Genomic DNA, 21,690 nt, shown 5'->3' on the forward strand with positions numbered 1-21,690 from the left:
TGCGGGCTGAGGGCTCCAAGTACGGTATTTCCCCCACAGACCACCAGGACGGCCGAGAAAACCTTAGTTCAACCTGAAATGACTCATTTAATCATCCAAAACGGTATGGAACACATTAATTAACTGAAAAATGTTGCATAGTATGCCTTTAATCAGGGTTCTACATGTGTAGTAAACTTTAAAGTTCTGACATAAGCTTCATTGTAATAACTGAGCCTCAAACATAGCCACATATAGCCTGTTTTAGCTATAGGTTGTTTCCTTTCCTGTATTTCTCATATTTCATTTGGTTCTTTTATCTCTGCTGCTCTGATGCTGCATAGCCCAGCATGTTATTAATGGTTCTAATGAGGATTGTTTTAATTGAGGTTTTGTGGCTGTTCAGGGTCTGTGGCCGGATTCTACCAGTGGTCCCGCGGCGTGCAGATCCGGGCCAACCTGGACCTGCTCATGGACTGGGTCCAGAACATCGGTCTGGGCGACATAGCCGGTGAATTCCTCCAGAAGCTCTCTGCTGCTGTCAATCTGCTGGCCACGCCCAAAGAAACCCTCCTGCAGGTCAGCAGACATCCGCTCCTTCCTTTCCTGTTTGTCTAAGAGCAGCCGGGTGTCGGCCCCGCAGCAGAGGCCCGCTGCCGGACTCACCGTCCTCCTTAATGCTTTATTCTCTCTAAGGTGTCAGCAGGATCACCGTCCAGTGCAGCCATGCTCACTGTTTTCTCTGCTCTTACTGTCGCAAAGCTTTATGAGAGACTTAACACCTGAAACAAGTTGTTTATGTGGACACAAGTCGCCGTTTTATTGTTCTGCTACCACCGAGACAAGGAAACGGCTCGCAGGAACCAAGTCGGTAAATACCCTAAAATGTTCAACTCATGACATCATGGTGTGACTGAATGTGTACAGATGATATAAACCCTGGAACCGGAATCATGTTTAACCCATTACACGTTTAGATCCTGTTGACTTTAGTTTAAAAGAAGGGTTTTATTACACTAGGTCATTCCAGTAAAGCCTTTCTGGAGCGTTTCATGCCCAGTAATTCACCGTATGTCAGGAATTACTCACCAGAACATCCAGAAAACGCGATGCATAAAACGATCTATGGGTTTATTTTGAACTGAGCCACGGTGAGCTTTAGCTTTGCTGCAGAAGCTTCCCAACTGGACTCCTAATCCTCCTTAAGCAGCATGTTCTCTTAGCTGCCTGTTCAGATCCTGTTTCCTCCCAAACCATCAGTAGCTGCTGAGGGAAGTCCATCGTTTCTGTAGCAGATCCTGTAAACGTGCCGGTAAAGAGGCGCAGATCTTATTGCTCCTTAAATATGGTGACGTTGAACATGTGTGTGTGTGTGTGTGTGTGTGTGTGTGGGGGGGGGGGGGGCTTCAGCTGCCCTGAACTGGACTTTCCTCCTTTGTGTAAATTATTCTGCCCTCTCATTTTGAACAAGGCGTTTAGATGCGTGGGAAGACACGGAGGTTTAGGATGATGCGTTTAGGCTGTCGATGTGGGAAACAGGGATTAGTGGAAGTCTGAGGGACTTTAGTTAAGAGTAGAAAAGTAGTTTAATCAGTATTATGATATATAATAAAGGTTGAAATTTGACTTTTTTGGGGGGAAATAATCACTAAGATTTCACTTACTGTGGTTTAAAGTGTTTATATTCACTTACACCCACATTTCCTCCCTACATGTCACCATTTTAGCCTTCCTCTCATTTAAAACCCATAAACAGACCATTCCCTAATAATTTATCTCTATTGGTAGTTGAGCTTTTCTTTGATTCATGATAGTAAATAATCACAAATATGCACAAATCTCAAGCATTGACAATTTAATTTATTATGTGTTTTATCTTGGGAGGATTTTCTATTGCGACCTGCTTCTATGATGTGATTCTGATCCCTGTGTGAGTCTCTCACCTCATGGAAACAAGACAGCTTCACATCATTCTCCCTCAGCTCACAGGAAACGACGGTCGCCTCAGAACGAATGAAGCGTCGGCCGGCTCGTTCTACCGTTGTGTAAAAAGTTACTAAAACCGTAACAGACCTGCGCCTTGCTACGGTACAACCACGTTTTCACTGGAGCTCTTTGAGCTGCTTCAGCTGCACTTGGTGGTTTGACACCTGTTTCCTCAGCGTGAAGCTGAAACAGCAGCAGAAGCTGCCGCTCTCCGTCTGGCTGCTAAGTTTATATCCAGCAGGGCTCTGGAATGAGATCACTTTCTGTGGTCGCCACAAAGCGGGACACACCCTCAACAGCTTTTTATTTTTCCGTCACGGCTCTGCAGCGGCTGGCTGGCTGGGCTGTGGTCGACTACAGCACAGATGTGGCGTTGCTTGTTTGGTGCAGACATTTTAGAGGAATAAAGCTGCCAAACAATAAGTTGTAGACATTTTTAGCTTTCTGCTGCAGATTTGAAGCCTCTCAGTGTTGAGTCAGAGGAGTTTCTGTGGTCGCCTCAGACTGTCTGGCTAAAGTCAGAAGGAAACTTGTGATGTTTGTTTTGCTGTAGTCGCTCTCTCCTGTCACTCATATGTTTCCTCACGCGTTAGCCGCTTTCCTCGGTCATCTGAAGATCAGACCTGGGCTTTCTCAAACATGGCTGACCTGCTGGAGTGGACATAACCATCGAATAAAGTTTATTTGATGGTTATGTCCACTCCAGCAGTGTTGTTTCCGTCAACGATGATGAAATTATTTTGTCGACGCCCCTTTATTTCCATCACGATTACGAAAACTGACGAACTAAACTTGGATCTTTCATGACGTGGGTTTGAGTTTTCGTTGACGGGACTGGACGAAAACACTAGTGGATGGTTTGTCGGGTTAGGGTGATTTATATCACTTGTTTAAGTTATTTAATTGTTAAAAAACAGCTGTCAGTCTGGTAAGGAATCTTGTTATTATTCAAAACTGCTGAGGTTAACTGTTGCTTTATGAATTGCAACACAAGACTGACTAAAACCTTTTTGAATTTTAGTCGACTAGACTGGACTAAAACTATTTTGTTTAGTAACGACTAAAATGTGACTAAAACTAACAATAATAAAGACTAAAACTAAGATGGCTGGCAAAAACAAACCTGGAATAAACCCTTTTTCACAGTAACGGTCCACCTCTCATGGTGTAGAGAGCAAAGAGGAAGTTCCCTAATGGAATTCAGCACACGCCTGATTTTCAGAAGCAGAAGAAGAAGAAGAGCTGCGGGAGATCCAGCTGACACCCAAACTGCTGCTGTATTTATCGGCATATTTCCCCACATCAGGTGGTGGGATAATGCTGTTAAAACCTGTTTATTCTTTCTCTGATCGGTTTACCTCACACGTTCCTGAGACAGCGGTGACGCCTGTTTGTTCATAATGAATCCTCCGTGATGGGAACCAACCACAGAACCTGTGCCCTGTGCTCCTCTAGGCCTCCTGGGCGTCCCTCAGGACGGAGTTTGCTGCTCTGAAGCCGGCGCAGCTCCACCACATGCTGAGGGAGTACGGCGGCGGGAAGCCGTGTCTGAGCGGCTGGAGTCCGTCAGAAGATGAAGCCGAGGATGCAGCCCGGACCGGTGGGTTCCACAGACACGGCTCCGCTTTGGGTTCTGGTTCATGTAGAAGTGTGTTTCAAGGTGAAATGTAGATTTTATGCCGATTCAACCTGGAAGCTCAAGACTGACCTTAACGTGTTTGGTTTAACTGCCTCTGCAGGACGCTGCTTAATTTTTATCTAGACGCCTTAAACCAGGGCTGTCCAAACTTTTTGCCACATGGGCCGAAATCATCAAGTCAGAGGTGCTCGAGGGCCACAAAACTAATAAATAAAATTACTTTTTTAACTTGCTCTACAAAACATCATCATTTTATTTAAACTAATTAGTCAGAAATTCAGCCAGAAAGGGATGTGTAAATCATTGTAGATCTGAATTAAAAAGGTTTTGCTCATTTGCCTCATCAAAAGATGGTCATCCAGTTCACAAATTATTTCGGGGTTGATCAAAAAAAAAAAAAAAAGAATTGCAGAACAGGATTTGGTCATTATATCTTTGAAATCAGAACCAAATGCACCAAAGAAAACGACCTTGGATAGATGTGGTCCTATTTGCTATGAATTTAAAGAGAATGTAAAAGGTGTGGTCATTAAAAAACAATCACTTTGTGTTTCACCTGACATTTTCAATTGTAAAAATTTAACCTGTCTATAATAATTTTGCCCTAATTAAAAATTAAAAGTTGCCATTTGTATCAGCCACCTTTGCTGGTGGTTCAAATCTTTCTTAAAATGGAGTTGAAGGGCCGCACAAAATCAGCACAAGGGCCACAAATGGCCCCCGGGCCGCACTTTGGACACGTCTGCCTTAAACCATGAAAGCTGAGAAGTGTGGAGTGCCGCTGGGTTCAGCCCGCTGGGTCAGTACTGTGCAGAACCGCCTTATGAGCTGATAAGTTACTTTAGGTACGGTTTCTCTCAGCCAGCTTTGCACATTTAAAGGTTTTCAGATTGAACGGAGAACATCGGTTAGCAGCTATGTTCTTTCTGGACTTTGACTAGGCCATTTAAACCAGGATGCTGCGTCTCTGACGGTGACGTATGTTCAGGGAGGTTTTCCTCCACCCCGGTCCTTTCCCCCCAGGTCCTCTGCAGCCTCTAGCAGGTTTTGTTCCAGGATTGTCCTGATTTATCTCCACACATCAACTCTGATCTGCTTCCCCCTCCCTGCTGAAGATGTCCCACCCTCCCACCGCCGTGTTTCACTGTGGGGAAACAAAGCATTTGCATGTAGCGGGAACCGTTCTGTTTTTGTCTCATTACCAGAGCGCCTTGTTTCAGATGTTTGCTGGCCTGTTGCAAACTGGACTTATTCTAACTTTCATTCAACAATGGCTTTCTTCCCATCGCCCTTCCATAAAAGCCCGGTTTGTGCGGCGCTAGTTGTGTGGAAACGTTCTGCCACCCTAGCCTTGAATCTCTGTAGCTCCTCCAGAGTTACCGTTGTCCTCTCGGCTGCTTCTCTGAAGAACGCTCTCCTTGGCCGGCTGTCTCTAGGTGGACGTCCGTATGTTGGTGGGTGAGCGGTTGGTCCACGCTCTCTCCATGATTGAACAGAGCTCTGCTAGATGTTCACAGCTTCTGATAATATTTAACAACTTAAACTAGTCCTAAACTCACCTGTGTTACTTCAGCTGGGTTTGAACTCGGGTTAAATGAATTTCATTTGTACAGAGATTAGAAGAAGGCATTTTAGTTTTATTATTTCTGCATCTTAAGTTGATGTTTCTGGTTTTAACGAGACAAAAAGGGATGTGAATAATTTTACAAGGCACCATCTTTATCATCCCTGACTTCATATTTTAGATTAAATATGATCTAATCTGTAACGTCTAATTAGACTTTAGATGAAATGAAACGGCACCGGGTCGTCTCTTGTTCTCAGCGTATCACTGTTTACAGTAAACCAGAGTAACCACAATCCTTGTTCAACAGAAATCAGAGCAACGTATTATGTAGCTGACATGTTTCAACTTGACATCCGTCACATGCGTGACTGCACAACACTTCTAGATAAACAAGGACTGTTAGACTTTTAATAAAGCCAGGTTATAAAACAAGAGGGAACCTGGTTCTGAACACAACATCAGCTGAAAGAGCAAAGCTGGTTTCACCGATACTGTCTTCATTAACCGCAGGCAGAACATTCTCTGTGTAAATAAACAGCCCGTAAGGCTGGAGCCAGGCACACAGTGTTAAACTTTGTTGTTGAACAAAAACTAAACCTGAGAAGGAGAAATATTTACTGCAGTCGTATTTCTGAAAAAGCTTTTAAAGTAATAATTTCCTGTCAGCCTGTCTCCTCCAATCAGCTTTAGCTTTACTGCTTCCTGTCTTAATTAGCTGCTCTTAATCATCTGAACCAAATGCAGCAGCTTCATTTTAACCTGCAGGGTTGGATCTGATAATAACCGTTTTTCTTCTTCTCCTCTGCAGCAGACATCCTGGAGAGCTTTGATAACCACCCGCCTCTCATCCTGCCCAGCAGCACCTTTCACCTGGAGCTCGGTAAACCCATCATGGAGCCGGCTCTCTTTGAACAGCTCTCTCGTCTGCAGGACTTTATCGGCAGGCTGCCTCACAATGAAGCCCAGACCGTAAGTCCTGCCGGAGAACATGTAACGAGGTCCCGCTGGTTAACGACGGTTCCACACGTCTCTGATCAGCTTCATGTCGCCCAAACTCAGGCTTCCAGGGGTGAGAGCCCTTCAGTGACCTCAGCAGCCCACCAGCTGCTTCCTGAGGTTTCTCCTCACCCCGGTCCAGAAGCAGGTCAGACCCGCGGATCTCACGGTGACCTGAGCAGCTGTGAAGCGGTTCTGACCCAAAAGCTGAAGAGCCTGCAGCTGCAGAACTCCCTCTCTGGCCAGGCGGACACCAGCTACCACAAGAGCCTGGCTCTGGACCCGTCCTGCCTCCTCACTCCGCCCAACACGCCGCAGGGCACGGAGCTGGCCGAGGTGGAGGCCGACCTGCGGGAGGGCGCCCGCCGGCTAACCACAGGTCAGCCACCATCAGGCTGCTGGTGCTTCAGGATGAGGGCTAAACATCTGATTTACTGAAGCTCTGCTGCTTTCAAGCTAAACTAGAACACATACACAGTAGTGCGAGCCAATCTATGACATTTATATCTCCAAAGACGCGCTATTCACCGGTACATTTCAAAGGGTCTACTAGAATTAATGATGCAGGTTAAAGGTATACTATGCAACCGGGGTTGATTTTCCAGCAAGGCTCCCCCCAGAGGGCGAAAGTAAAAGTGCTCTGTCATAAAGATGCTCAGCTGTTCTGGTTTCTCCGTCAAGCCAGGCGCGGTTGTTTTGAGCTTAGCAGACAGGCGAACGCAACGAAAAGTGGAAAAAACTGCAGTACAAACAATGACTAACACAGTGAAAGTATGAACATCAGGGTTTCCCGCAGCGCTATCTTTGCGCCAAACTCATGCTACCGCCTCGCCAACATTCAAAAAAATAAATAATAATAATAATAAAACTCGATATGCTTGCATATTTATTTGACGTTAACACGCGGTTCTTTGTTGCTTTCACGCGTGCATATAGTGAATGGCAGCGCAAAAATACATGGAGTTCTCACCGTAAAGCAAGACCGACTCTCACGATGCACCAGACTTCTGAGCCTGTGAGTGCGGGCCGAGGGCTCCTGCAATAGCGTACCGCGCACGTGACGTCACCATCTCAAGAGCAACGCCCCTTTTGCCGCTTAGGTAGGACATACAGGTAGAGAACGCCCGTAGCAACCAGATATTACACGCACAACAGAAACAGTAATATGACCGACTTTGCAGCCGTTAAACTTTCCCAAGACGATGTTCCAGGCACACGGTTTACTGGTCGAACTGTCGAAGAACACACCAACCTTCAGCTCAAACGATGGCTTGAGGTTCGAGGGCTTAAGAAAAACGGAAAACAGGCCGAGTTGATCGAACGGTAAGCTTTGTTTTTTTTTTTCCTGTGCGGCGGTCATGGCGTCCGTCCAGGGATCGGTATATGTTTAATGTTTGTCTCATTTGAAATGTTTTTGAGTAAGCTATCCTGGTAGCAGGCTATCATGTTAGCGCCTGCTACCATGATAGCCTATATGCTGTCATGGTAGCAGGCGCTACTTTATTAACATGTCGGCCACCAAAATACTCTTACCTTGACTTGATGTCGCTGGAATTGGGTCAGGATGTTCTTCGGTTGGGCCCTTTCCTCCGACAAAATGCTTGCTACATATGTACTTGAATTTGGTAACTTTTTCCGGGTTGAACTGTTGTGTAGGCCGACCGCCCCGGTCCCAGCGCACACATTTCTCCTTGGCAGTCTTGAAGAAAACATTCTTCATATGCGGCCGATCAGCGTACCTCGAGTCGCTGTTGCCCGTTCCATAGCAACAATGTTTAAAAACCATGGTCTTAGATTTGGAAAAAGCAGTCGTTTACCGAGTAAAACCTAGGCTAACGCACGTCTCTTTTACAGCGGCGGACTGTGCAAGCTTGCCCTACTGCGTACCACGTGATGTGACGTCATCGTGACGTTGTGTTTCTAAAAATAGCTCGCTCGCGGTACACTATTGCAAGTGCGGTAATTCCCCCACAGACCACCAGGGCGGCCGAGAAAACCTTTGTTCGACCTGAAATGACTCATTTAATCATCCAAAACGGTATGGAACACATTAATTAACTGAAAAATGTTGCATAGTATGCCTTTACATTAACTTTTGGTCTAGACTAAAAAATCAGCATCTTTCTCCAAACTTTTACTCCTGTCCCTCATTATAATGACGTGTCCTGACTGTCCATGCTCCAGTTCTGTTCTGTCTCTGTCACGCTGGCTGCTGCTGCAGCGGTTCACCACTTTATGTCTTTTTACTTAAAACAATCTATAAGTTCACATCTCTGACTGTCTTTTGGCTGTGAGACGTTGGGCTTACAAATCCACCTCTGATTAAATGTTTCCTTCATCTGAAGCTTTCAGTAACTTTTTCTGAGCGCACTCTTTGTTTTATTAACACCTGACTCAGAAAGGACCGCCTCTATTGTCTCCACTGACTGAAACAGCACAGTTCTTTGTCCAGATGAGCCTCTAAGCCAAGGAGATGGAGATTTAAAGGAAGAAGACTTTTAGATGTCCTCCTTCTTTCTGTCATGTTCTTCATATAAAGGGTTCTTAATGAATCGCTGGGAAGGTGTCATTCATGCTGCAGATAAGACTTGTTTATTAGGCACATATTGCACATTTCAGTAACAGGACAATTGAAAGTTAATAAGTAGGGCTGAACAATTAATCGCATTTTCAATATAATCGCGATTTAGAAAAACGCAAATAAAAATCGCAGAGTCTGCAATTTTTGGCTATGTAACAATTAGAGAATTAGACACGTCCATTAGGTGTTGGTAAAATGTTTAAAGTGGGTTTGCCTCCACATGGAAGGGAAGACAGTTGCAGCAGTGAGATAATCTAATTTTATTACTTGTTTTAGAGTTTATATAATCATACATAGCATTAAGTTCTGGTCAATCAGTTTAATACATAGACTTTCTTGTTGGTTGCACTTTATGTTCAACAAGGATTGATGTCCAAATCAATTAAAAGCTGTTCTCTTGAATAATATTCTGATTAATAGAAACATTAAAAGTTCTTGTTTAAAATAGTCCTTGTTTACAAACATCTTTATTTAGAGGCCATTTTTGTTGCTTGTGGTTAATGCAGAGAAAAGTCAAAATTGCAATTTTGGTTGAAATATATCGTAGGCAGAACAAAAAAAAAAAAAAAATTGCATTAAATCGCAATATTAAGAAAAAAAATCGCAATTAGATTATTTTCCAAAATCGTTCAGCCCTATTAAAAAGTCATGAGAGTTTTTTTTCTTTCCAGCTCAGATTGTACAAATATTCCTGACGTCACACATTCTGTGAAGTGGTCTCCTAAAGCAGCGATCACAGCTGAAAGGCATTAGCTGAAACCCAAAGACAGCAGAAGATAACGAAGAGTAGGAGAGCTCAGAGAAACCATGAAACAGAGACAACCAGCGCGGCGCCACTCAGAGGCCCCTTCATGGCTTCACTTTAACCGCAGCAGCTTTTCATGCCTCCTCAGATCAAACCCTCACTTTTCATGCTGCTACACAACAAACAGCAGCGACTCGTCTTTAAGGGCCAGCTGGCTGTTTTTACCCAGAAGCCCTGGCTCCACGCAGGCAGCAGCGCCTTACTCACGCCTGGCTCCTCAGGCAGGAGGTGTTAGAGGAGAGCCTGCTTCCTCTCCCGCCCCGCTGCTCATGGACTCCTCCGTCATGAGGTCATGTGGAGGAGACAGAAGAAAAGGAAATTAGAACCAGCATACGTCACTTTTTGGACGAGCTCACGGAAAAGCCGCCTTTCATAGTGAAAATGTTTGACCTGACGGCCGGCCTGACGCCCAGAGGCTGAATCTAAAGACGGATGCTGTCACCACCTGATGGTTGATTATAAAACACTCAGCAACACTAGAATGACTTTCCCACATGAGGAGAGAAACGGGCACGTTTACAAAGATGAGAACCTCCCTGGTCTCTGAGAATAAATTATTTAGTTACGACACAGTGAGGCGGACGTCATCAGAACCCTGAAGGTCTACTGTGAGACCTGTGAGGGTTTGACATCTGGAGATCTTTTCTCTTCTTCTCCTCCATTTTTACGGCTTCAGTCTCTTTACACAGGGTTCTTGAGGGTCCTTGAAATCCTTGAAAGTTTGTGAATCTGAAAAAATAAATTCAAGGTCCTTGAAAGTTCTTGAAAACAGCCAAAAAAACACCTTGTCCTTGAAAGTCCTTGAATTTCTTTGTGGGGTTAAAAGTTCACACGGATGACGACTCATGTCATTATTTTACTACCACACAATCTTTTAAAATTATGTTGATTCCGCAGACTTAATTTGCAAAAGTACGTTTGCTCTTCTTCGTTAGTTGCTAGGCTACGGTTTAGGCCTACGTGCGTCCAATCGGTTACATTCACGCAGTGCTGCCAACTCAGCGACTTTGACGCTATATTTAGCGACTTTTTAGAGTCAAAGTCAAAAACTAGCTTAATCAAAGATGAAAGTAAGTGAAACAAATTGATATAATTCTGAACATCTCAATGCTGCACTTTTTTCCATAAAATTCCATGAAACGGTAGGCTGTGGGAACCCTGTTACAAGTTCATTTATTTTCAGTCAAAGAAACATTAATGTGTGTTTGGATGCTGATAGACACTATCTTGATCTCAGAAAGCCTGCAGCGATAAAAGCTGATCGTTATTATTACAGAAATAAAATAAACTCTCTGAAATCTATTGAAAAAATAGAATAAAACACTAAAGAAACTCCTAAATCCTAAACTTTCTGGTCATTCCAGCGTAGAATAAGACTAATTCCAGTCTTCAGTGTTTTCTAGATTCTGAAGAAACAAGACTCAAATTTGAGCGAGACCTTTAAAATCCTCGTCGTCTCGTGTGATTTAAGGTCAGCCGTGCTAATACCCCCCCCCCCCCCCCCCCCCCCCCCCCGTTCTAATGGCCGCCCCTATAGAACTTTAAAACGGAGGATTTTCAGGATCTTAATCAGGTGTCTTTACTCTCATTGGTTCTTGGTGGCCCGTGTTTTCTCTCTGAGCTTTTATTGAAGCTCATTTGCCTAAATGCATTAAGGAATTACGAATTACACTGAGAGCCATCTGGCACCGTCACCATCCACTGATGGTCTGTCCTCCATGGCTGGTATATTACACCAGCAATTGCTGTTATTTTAATATAATATATTATATTATTAACATGCAACTGTCAAATAACTGTTGTTGATCAAAATTTTATTTAATTACATGTGGAAATAATACAAGTGTTGTAGTTGTCATGGAAATACACCTGCAGCAGTTTATTCATTTAAAGAGAAAAGCATAACTAATAATTATAATAAATATAATAATTAGAATTATTTCTCAGAAGATTAAATATTTCTGCAACAGTCGCCTCATTTAAGCTCAACATTATCATTAAAAATGTAATCATGTAATATTAAAGTATTAAATGTATTATTTTTAACCCCAACCCTGCTTTTAAAGTGGAAAATTCTCAACTCTTCAAGTGGTTCTGGAATAATTGAAGAAATTTAAAATTAAATAAATTCAATTTTATTAACAGTTAATGAGAATAATCTAATATTATATATATTTCCCTACGCTTTCGACACGGTCTACGACGCTGATATTTATTCTCTGCTCTGGCTAAAAATCCCATAATCCTGCACTGTCACTGTCACATGACCAAAACAATGCCCCCCCACCCCCCACAAACATAAACAAACAAGACAAAAATAAACATCCGTCATTAAGACGTCCCAGTTTAATTGACAGGCTGTTAAAGAATTACCAACACAGACCGATACTGATATTATCACCGATACGTCGTACATCCCTAATATTAATAATAATTTTTACATCTATTTACGTTGCCAGAACCTCCAGCACGTTTACCTCCGTGGTTCTGCCGGGCGGCATTTTCAAAGTTCAGTAATCCCTTAATCTGCTGAGAGGTGGTGATGTCAGGAGAGAAAAGAGCAGCGGCCGATCTGTCATGGGAATTTACAGCTGGGTTGGTGCGTGGAATCTTAATCGGCCGCGGCATTGTTCAGGACAGGTCCTGCGTAGGGGGCAGACGGCAGCCGTGGGGGAGGAAGAGGAGGAGGAGAGGAAGGGTGGAGCGGCATAGTTTGGACCTTTTTGTCCTCTTCTGGTGGAGGATGGGGCGAAAAAAAGCACGAGGCGCACAGGAGAGGCAGTTTTATGTTTTCAGGTGATCCATTCAGTTAATGACAGCGGAGTGCCTGTTTAAAGTTTGTTTTTAAGAGGAAATTAATTATATATCATCATCGCAGTGAAAAAAAGCATCATGACGTCAGATTTGAGTCAGCAGCATGACTGGAAGCCCAGAGTGTTTATTTCCATTCTTTGTTTCCTGTTTTAGGCCTCATCCAGAAAACCACCTGACATCATCTGTTGTCTGGCTAGAGATTAGAAAGATTTTAATTATCTTAAATTAAAAAAGATGGACTTTGATTTATTTATTAAACTTAAACAAAATCCAATTAATGAAGTATGTGTAGAAATAACTATTGCTGCTTTTCCATTGATAATTTCAGCCCCACACCGCTCTACGCTGCTCCTTCAGTTCCTTTATGTTAATGAAGTATTTTGGAAATTTGTTCATGGGGAGTTCCCTGAGAGCCCTGCTCATGTAGTTCCAGGTCCATGCTTTAGATCCAGCGGTTCTATGGAGGCCTTAGATGTTCCTTTGAGAAGAACCGGCATCATGAAGGTGAAGGAACCCAGCAGACTAAAGCTGGATTAGGTTAGGAATCAGTTTCCCATCCTTTGATCGTCTGATGAAGCAATATCCACGGCCTACATGCTAAACGCTATGTGGTGGAAAAGTTACACTGCAGCTCACCGTGAACTCTGTCCGTATTGAGAAGTACGGCGGTGGCAGCATCATGCTGGGGGCTCTGTCTTCAGCAGGGATTAGAAAGCTTGTCAGAGTTGGTAGGAGAAGGGATGGAGCTGGATAAGCTGCAGGAGACTAGAGACTGGGACAAATGTTCAGGTTCCAGCAGGACAAACACTTCAGTCAGAGATGGACTGGACAGGTTTGGGTCAAAGAACATTTATACCTTAGAATCCTTAGAATCAGATCCTGATCTAAATCCAACTTTAAAACGATGTTTTCTCCAGTCAGTCTGGCTGAGATTTAGAGTTTCTGTAAAGCTGGTCGGGTCAGAACCAAAACACTTCCTGCTTCCTGTTTCTGCTCTGTGAGGCCTTTTATTGGTCCAAGGGGTCTGAATACAAACGCAGACAACACTTTTACTTTCTGCTTTGTTTTGTGTCGATCTCTCTCATAAAATCCCCTAAAATACAATAAAGTTTGTGTTTATAGCGAATAAAAAGATGAGAGGATATTTTTATGTAGCAGTAAAGAAACATTTACAAAGTGCTTTGATATTTACACCAGCAGAGTTAGGTAGAGATAAATGTTCAGAATTAGTCCATTTAATGTGTGATGATATGAACCAGTGCAGATGAATGTTGGGTAGCCGTTATTGGACCGGTGGACATCTGGACTCTGAACTGGTGGGTTCTGTGTGTTTGTTTAGGCGGTGGGAGCGCTGAGGCTGAGGCAGGAAACGTGGAAGAAGACAGAGAGGAAGTGTTCACAGTGGAGATCTGCAGAGGCCCCCACGGTCTGGGACTGGCTCTAGTCGACGGAACGGTGAGACAACAATCACGTCTTTCTACTCCCAACACTGGATCAGTATTCACAGCTTTTTCTGCTGTTTTTAGATTTTCAGAAAGATGTTTCATCAAGATACGTAACTCTGGCCTGCTACTCCCACCGCAGACAGCCATCAGCTTATTTTATGGCTTTTCCAGATTAGCCATTCATTAATCAGAAAAAACACTGTGGATTGGACTCTGATTGGCCCACATGTCCGATCCAAGAAAATAAGAACGCCTCACAGCTCTTCAACCACCTGCAGACATCAGCAGACCTCTTTGGGTGGAAAACCTTTTACGCTTTCACTTTTCAGCTATTAAAACAAGGAAAATTACCTTTTTATGTTTGACATTTTAAATCCTTTACTCAAATAACAACTCTGGGTCTGAACAAGTGTCTCAAACAGAAAAGTCAAAGTCTTTCTGTCACTGAAACACAATTTCTTCCCGTTTCTTTAGCAGACATTAAAGTTATTTCTGTCAGCATCAAAGTCTAGATAAGATGTTAACTAGGAAATCAGTTTAATGGAAGTCTTAGTAAAGATGTGAATTACTGGGAGTTTAACGTGTTGAGGTGCAGAACCAACAGGTTTTAAACTCCTCAGTCATCCTGAAAATAACCAGCTGAGATTCTGCTTCACTCAGTAACCACTTCCACACTGAAGGGGGTTGCTGTGTGTGTGAAGCTCATGGCTCTTACTTCCTGTCGGTTAGAAAAAAGCTGATTTCTGAGCTTCTCAGCGCTCACAAACGATCGAGCTGTAAATCAACTACCAGCTGGTCTCTTGGTGCATCTCCAGACTCAGCTAAAGAGACAACAGATGGTTTCTTTCAGACGTGCTGCAGGTCACAAACTGGGTCTTTTCTAAGTTCTCTCTGTGTCGATTCAACGCTGGATTATTCCTCGACTTCAGCAGCCTTTTAAATCATGACGAGGTCAGCAGTCTGGAGTATGGCTGTGCATAAAAATCGGTACAAAGATTAATATCGATGTTTTTAAAACGATTTAATATCGATATTCTGGCTTTCAATATTGATATACCTCCCAGCCCCTAGGGGGCGTTATCACAGCCATCACTGTTCACAGCGAGGAAGTGAGATGAATTTGCTGAACGGCTGACAGGATTTTAGAAGCGCCTTCGTCTCTAAAATCAGACGTTTGGCACATTTTTGGTTTCTGTGACACGTTAAATGCATTGAGCCAAATGCACTTTATGTTCCTGTTAATATATCAGTGTTCAATAAATTCAACATAAATATAATATTTGGCTGGTTTTGTTGATTGAATGACTTTGAGCACTAATTTCAAAGTAATAAATATTAGAGTCAAATCAAGTCAAGCTGAGCTGAGCCGTGTGGAGAATCGTATCGGCTCATCCAGATGATACGCAAACCACGTATAATCAAAGCTTTTATTATACTTCAGCACAGCGTTGTATAAGTAAGTAAAATACTCTCCCTAGATCTCAGTGCTTGTGTTTTGATTTTGCAGAAGACTCCCCTGAGGATGAGCGGCATCTACGTGAAGTCGGTGGTTCCCGACTCTCCGGCCGCTCGCTGCCAGAAGCTGCGAACGGGCGATCGGATCCTGGCTGTGAACGGCGCCAGCCTGGTAGGGATGGAGTATAACGTGTAAGTGTGCCGCTCTGCAGTCCTCTGGTTTAAAGCTGACCTTTGAGTCCAGTTTGTTGTTTTTGTGAATGCTGCGTGTCTCAGAGCTCGGTTTGTCTGCTCCTTCCAGCGGCAGAGAGCTGATCCGCTCATCCGGAGACACTCTAAGGCTGCTGGTCGCAAAGATGGACACGAAGCCAAGCAGCAAGACTTCAGCTACAAACTAATCATCTGCTGGATGACTAAAGTGCAATTTAAATAAAATACTAGAGGGTGGCAGTTTCTTCTGCAGCATCTAGAGTCAGTATTTCAGTATTTCTCACTGGAAGGATCCCAAAGCCAAAGGAAACAAGCTTCCTGCTCCTCATCTCCTACTGGGCCTGGGACGGCGTGTAAAGATGGCTGAGACCCGCCAAAGCCACCAGGATGTCACAACCTGAGGATCACCGCGCTGCTTCACATTCACTCATTACTGGCTTTAACTGGAAATGGAGACATTCACTTTGCTTTAAAAACGTGAAAGTACATTTTACCAAAAGAAGAAGCAGTTGGATCATTTAGTTTAAACAATCATCTGTTGTTGAAGGTGTGAATTTTGTCAGAAATGTGTAAATCTAGCTGCTTCTGGTCGTTTTCATGAAACGCTTCAGAGGTTTCAGAATGTAAAATGATCAAATATTGCAGGAAATCCTTTTTTTTTCCTGCAGCTTTCATGTTTTTCTGATGTCTGCATTGATTCAGCGGCGCTGCGCTTCTGTAACGCTCCACACTGAAGAAGTCTAAACCAAAGCTGAGTTTTTATAACTTTATTTTAACACCAAACCAACCTGGAGGCTGTTGCTGCTGATCGTCCCTCTCAGTGGATCTCAGACTTAAATTTACACTTTTTATCAAGTTCAGGGTTTGATGCCTTTCTCCAAAGTCTTTGCTAATGTGCAGCCGTTCTACTCTGCGTTCATTGGGAGCTTATTACGTCTTTAATGGTTTTGTAAAACAATCGTAATGACCTTGAAGAACAAAGTGAGGTAAAAAAAAAAAATCTAAATATTTAGTTTGGTTTCTGATCAGCCAAATAAAAGTCATGCTCTTCACATTTATGAGGTTTTAAAAGTTTGGTTTTAATCATCTGAGTCTTCCAGCTGTCCAGTATTTAGAGCTGAGCATTTAAATGTGAACAAACTGACGGATTAGAATATCACCAAAAAGTTGATTTATTTCAGTAATTCTGCTCAAAAGCATTTTAACTGATTATTTCTGCTGATGTTAATGATTATGACTAAAATCTACAGCCTGTCCACCAGACAGAACCTGAGCCCAGCCACGCTCACTGCAAAAAGGGAACTGAAAGTAAGTAAAATTTTCTTGAAATTAGTTTATTGTTCCTTGATTTGAGCAGGTAAATAAGACTATTTGCCAATGGAATAAGTTTTTTGCACTTAAAACAATAAAAATTAATCTCCATCATCTTATTTGAAGTGCAGGATAGCTAATAATCTTATTTTAGGGTTAAACATACTCATTCTATTGGCAAATAGTCCTATTTAGCGTCTCAAATCAAGGAACAATACATTAATTTCAAGAACATTTTACTTACTTTTAGTTCCCTTTTTGCAGTGCTGTATCCAGGCCCATAAGGGGAAAGTTGAGTGGAAGGAAAACATGCGGCAGGAAAAGGCGATAGCTGCAGCTGCACCTCCCCACTCAGCCAAAGGTTCTGCTTTAAGGTCCGGCCTGAACCCATCAGACAGTCTGTGGGTGGGGGGGGGGGGGGGGGGGGGGGGTTTACCAGGTGTACCAGGACGAAGGCGACAGACACCAGAACCAACGAAGCAGACGGGCCGGGCCTCCTGAAGCCGTCAGCAGAACCGCGCTGATGGCCTCCATGCGGCTTTAGCTGTGAGCCACATTCATCCCAATAAAATGAAACAAATCAGCGTTTTTATTTTTGTGCTGTTGAAAAGAAACGAGCTTTTAACGACGTTTGTAGCGTTTAGGCTCGTCTTGTTCTGGTTTTGGTTCATCGGGTTTACTCCGCTGGTTGATGTGTTCACCAGTCTGTCTGTAAGCGGGGTTACGCTTCACACAAAGTTTTCCTTCCTGTGATATTTATATTCTGTCGTACGTCTGAATGGAATAAACCTTGTTTTGACTCTGGGAGCGCTGCGCCCTGCGTGTCTGTGAGCAGCTGGGCGGCTCGTTTATAGCCGCTCTGTGGTTTCCGTCAGCCCAGACCTTTCCACCGGCTCCAGCACGGCACACAGCGCCCTCTGGGCCCCCCGGGGCCCCCCCGCCCGGGGCCTCCAGGTAAAACCTCCTTCATGACGGCACAGATCGGCCCGCAGTGACTCCGGACTGAGCGGGGAATGTCAGCAGGTCGCCCCCCCCCGCTGCTCTGACATAACTCCTCCTTGAAGACGTTGAGATGTTGCTGATTCTCTGCGCTGCTGCAGCTCAGAGCATTCACTCAGAAAACAACCCTGCTGCCATCTGGCTGCTCTGCTGCTCCTGAAACCCTGGAGCTTTAAATCCTCACGTTCTCCTACTACTGAAGCTAGATCCAGAAGTTCCTTTAATGCGATCGGTCTGCTAATAGAGGGATTCATTTGATGACTGAGCAGGTAAGCTAAATAAACTCTTTATTATTGTTTATCACATAACGTCAGAGCCTCTGACTAATAACTAGACTTAAAGAAAGGCCAATGAGGCCGAGGCGGTGCTGGCCGTCCTGGGATAGAAGCAGAAGCAGCACGTCTCCGTCTGTCTGTTGTTTGTGGAGCTGTTGAGTCTGCTGGTTTTGTAATTTCAGGCTTCTGAATGCAGCAACGTTACATGAGGGTGAGACTTTAGGGTCTGGAATAACTCTCCCTGGTTAACCTCACACATGGACCTTTGTTCTGCCAGAAGTTCAGTCTTTGTTTCACAAATACCAAAGAGAAGCTCTGACTACACATTTGAGTCGTCCGTATGGGTAATTGTTATTTTTCTGCTATATAAAGTCATGTTACCCTCAGTCAGTCCTGTGGTTTCATCCATTATGCCACCATAAACCTGATCTGGCCTTTACCACCAAGCCTCAGTTTGAACTGAAACAGAAACAATTTAAGCTGTCAAGCAAAAACCTCGTCAGAAAGTTGTGTGAAAACACCCCATGATTCAGCATCTTGCAGAACAAGAGTTCCTTTATTGTCCCGCAGTGGGGGACATTTGGCTGGGACAGCAAACACACGGACACTTACACACAATTATTATTATTAATGAGGGAAAAAAAGAGCAAACCGGTTAATCTAAAGTTAGCTCTAAAGAAACACCAAGAGTAGACGATAAAAGTAAACAAGAGGAGATATTGAACAAATAAAAAACTATTTGACAGAGGAAAACATTTTAGGCTGTTTAAATATCACAGAATAATAGAATCTGTAATATTTACATAACGTGTGATAACACAGTATGCATGATGGTGCAGCAGCCTCTCTAGATAAAACGTGTGCTCAGCATTTTGGGAACAGTAAGCATTTAATGGTTAGAACCACCGTTAGCAGCAATAATTGCAAGTAGTGGTTTGGTTTCTGGCCTCGTCATGTGAGGGTGTGTCGGTCAATCAGATCTGGGCTTTGACTAGACCATCGTATCGCGCTGAGTCTTGTTTCCAGGCGTTCTGCCGTAGATCTGCTGCTATATTTGCTCCCAGGCCTGTTGGTGACGGTTAAAGCCGAGTTTAAGCTGCTGGACAGACGCGTCTGACTCTAGAAAACCTTCTTTTCCAGGCTGGTTTAATGTCGACTCGGTGATGGTGAGGCGCCCAGGTCCATTACTACTGGGAAGACTTGAGCTGCTACACGCCTGTGTCCTCAGGGAAGCTCTCTGTCAATTAAATTCAATTCAATTTTATTTATATAGCACCAATTAATGAAACATGTCATCTCGAGGCACTTTACACTGCAAAAACGGAACTAAAATTAAGTAAATTATTCTTGAAATTAGTGCATTTTTTTTCTTGATTTGAGCAGGTGAATAAGATTATTTGCCAATGGAATAAGAGTTTTGCACTTAAAGTAGGAACAATTCATCTCCATCATCTTATTTCAAGTGCAGAATATCTAAATATCTTCATTTAGGGGTAGAACTATTAATCCCATTGGCAAATGGTCTTATTTACCTGCTCAAATCAATGAAAAATAGACTAATTTCTAAAAATGTTACTTACTTTTAGTTCCCTTTTTGTAGTGTACAAAGTCAAATTCAATCAGATTACACAGATTGGTCAAACATTTCCTTTATAAGGGAACCAGTTGATTGTTTCAAAGTCTCTCCAAGCAGCATTCACTCCTCCTGAAAGAGCGTAGAGCCACAGTGGACAGTCGTCTGCATTGTTGATGGCTTTGCAGCAATCCCTCATACTGAGCATGCATGAAGCGACAGTGGAGAGGAAAACTCCCCTTTAACAGGGAGGAGAACCTCCAGCAGAACCAGAACCAGGCTCAGTGTGAACGCTCATCTGCCTCCACCCACTGGGGCTTAGAGAAGACAGAGCAGAGACACAGAAAGCTCAGAAGCTCACATTGACCCAGGAGTACTTTCTATGTTAGAGAAGACAGAGCAGAGACACAGGAAGCACAGAAGCTCACATTGACCCAGGAGTACTTTCTATGGTAGAGAAGACAGAGCAGAGACACAGAAAGCACAGAAGCTCACATTGACCCAGGAGTACTTTCTATGTTAGAGAAGACAGAGCAGAGACACAGGAAGCACAGAAGCTCACATTGACCTAGGAGTACTTTCTATGTTAGATGGTAATAGAGGATGGATGACATTTTTAAAGCTAATGAGTTTAAAAATGTCTCCAAATCTGCAGCACGAGACAAAGAACTGAAACTCCATCTGTCAGCCTTGTACCTGAACTATTCAGCTGTATTAAATTGTGCATTGCTGACATGTTTAAATCTATTTACGCCACTTTGTTCTGTTTCAGAGATTTAAAAAAACCCGGAAGAAGGTGCCAGGACTGATCTGTGCTCAGATTTCTAAGTGTGAAGACCTCCTGCCACATGTTAGTTAACAATACATCTGGGATTAAATGTGCACATTTGTCTTCTGTCTCTTCAGCGGTTTAAAGCGTCAGAAAGCTCCTGCAAACCCAGAAGGTTCCTTGAAACAAAGCTCCAGTTTTCTGCGTCTTGAGTCTGACGTACAAAAGGAATATTGTCCTGGGTTTGTTTCCCAGAGTCTCTTATCTGTGAGGAGGGCAATGAGAGGAAATGAGTCTCTGCTCACGTTACTGAAAGTCTGATTCACCTCCATAAATACCAGAGTCCTGCCTCCCGGTGGCGTTCTGTGTCACTTCTCTCTTTGTTTCTCCCAGAGAACCTTAAAAGAACCAACGGCTCCTTTTGCTCCCGCCCGAACAAAGAAGTGATCATGGCAGAAAATGCTTTAATGGTTTTCAAGATAAGACAGACAAAAGAGGGAAAAGGCATTTGTTCCACAAAGCAAAGAGGTGGATTAAGTGTCTCAGATTCCTCCAGGAGGACGGATCCGTGTTTGTCTGCATCAGAGCGGCTGAACAGCTGCTGACGGTCAGAAAACCATCAAATCATCTCCAGGAAGCTTTCAGGCTCCAGCCAGAGAAACTGACACAGATCTGAGGACATTTCATAGAAAACAGGTTTGATTCTTCTGGAGGAACCTCATCATTTACTCTACACTGAAAGACTTCACAACAATCTCATGTGGGCTTCTAGAACCCCCCCCCAAGGATTCACTTAGTTTATTTCTTCTTATGAATAAAAACAATTGGTGATGAAACTTGTTCCAGTGACACAAAACAGTCTGGTCAAGGATTACGTTAGTTTATTTTTTATTATGAACACAAACAATTAGTTTCTATTCATAAGAAACTAAAGAACTCTAGTCAAGGATTTACTTTGCTTATTCTTATCACAATGAAACAATTTAAGTTATTCTAGTTGTAGCTTCAGAAAAGTTGGATAAAACTACTTTAAATCAGAAACCCTCAAGGATTTACTTTAGTTTATTTCTTATTATGAACAAAAACAATTAAGTACTGTGATTTTTATGCTTTGTGTATGTTTGTTAATGTATGAATGGAAACAATTAAGATTTTGTTATTCCAGTGAAACTAAAGAAGTCTAGTCAAGGATTTACTAACAATTGCCTCTGTAATGCTTTTCTGTTCATCTACAGCATTTTAAATGATCTTGTGACTGAAACGTGATATATATATATATATATATA

General features: G+C 43.1%; 1 protein-coding gene across 1 annotated transcript in view; it reads left to right on the top strand.

Annotated features, from left to right (window-relative positions):
- Window positions 1-16,535, top strand: part of si:ch73-281f12.4 (RA_Radil_like and Myo5p-like_CBD_Rasip1 domain-containing protein) — a 40,480-nt gene extending 23,945 nt beyond the window's left edge. Inside the window, exons 10-16 of the mRNA XM_012880813.3 lie at window positions 386-558; window positions 3,421-3,565; window positions 5,980-6,140; window positions 6,231-6,546; window positions 13,707-13,822; window positions 15,320-15,459; window positions 15,569-16,535. Of these exons, the coding sequence (XP_012736267.2) occupies window positions 386-558; window positions 3,421-3,565; window positions 5,980-6,140; window positions 6,231-6,546; window positions 13,707-13,822; window positions 15,320-15,459; window positions 15,569-15,665 (1,148 nt within the window). The 3' untranslated portion in view covers window positions 15,666-16,535. The remainder of the gene's footprint in view (window positions 1-385; window positions 559-3,420; window positions 3,566-5,979; window positions 6,141-6,230; window positions 6,547-13,706; window positions 13,823-15,319; window positions 15,460-15,568) is intronic.
- The last annotated feature ends 5,155 nt before the right edge of the window (window positions 16,536-21,690 follow it).

This window comes from Fundulus heteroclitus, chromosome 16 (assembly GCF_011125445.2).
Source record: "Fundulus heteroclitus isolate FHET01 chromosome 16, MU-UCD_Fhet_4.1, whole genome shotgun sequence".
Taxonomy (NCBI): Eukaryota; Metazoa; Chordata; class Actinopteri; order Cyprinodontiformes; family Fundulidae; genus Fundulus; species Fundulus heteroclitus.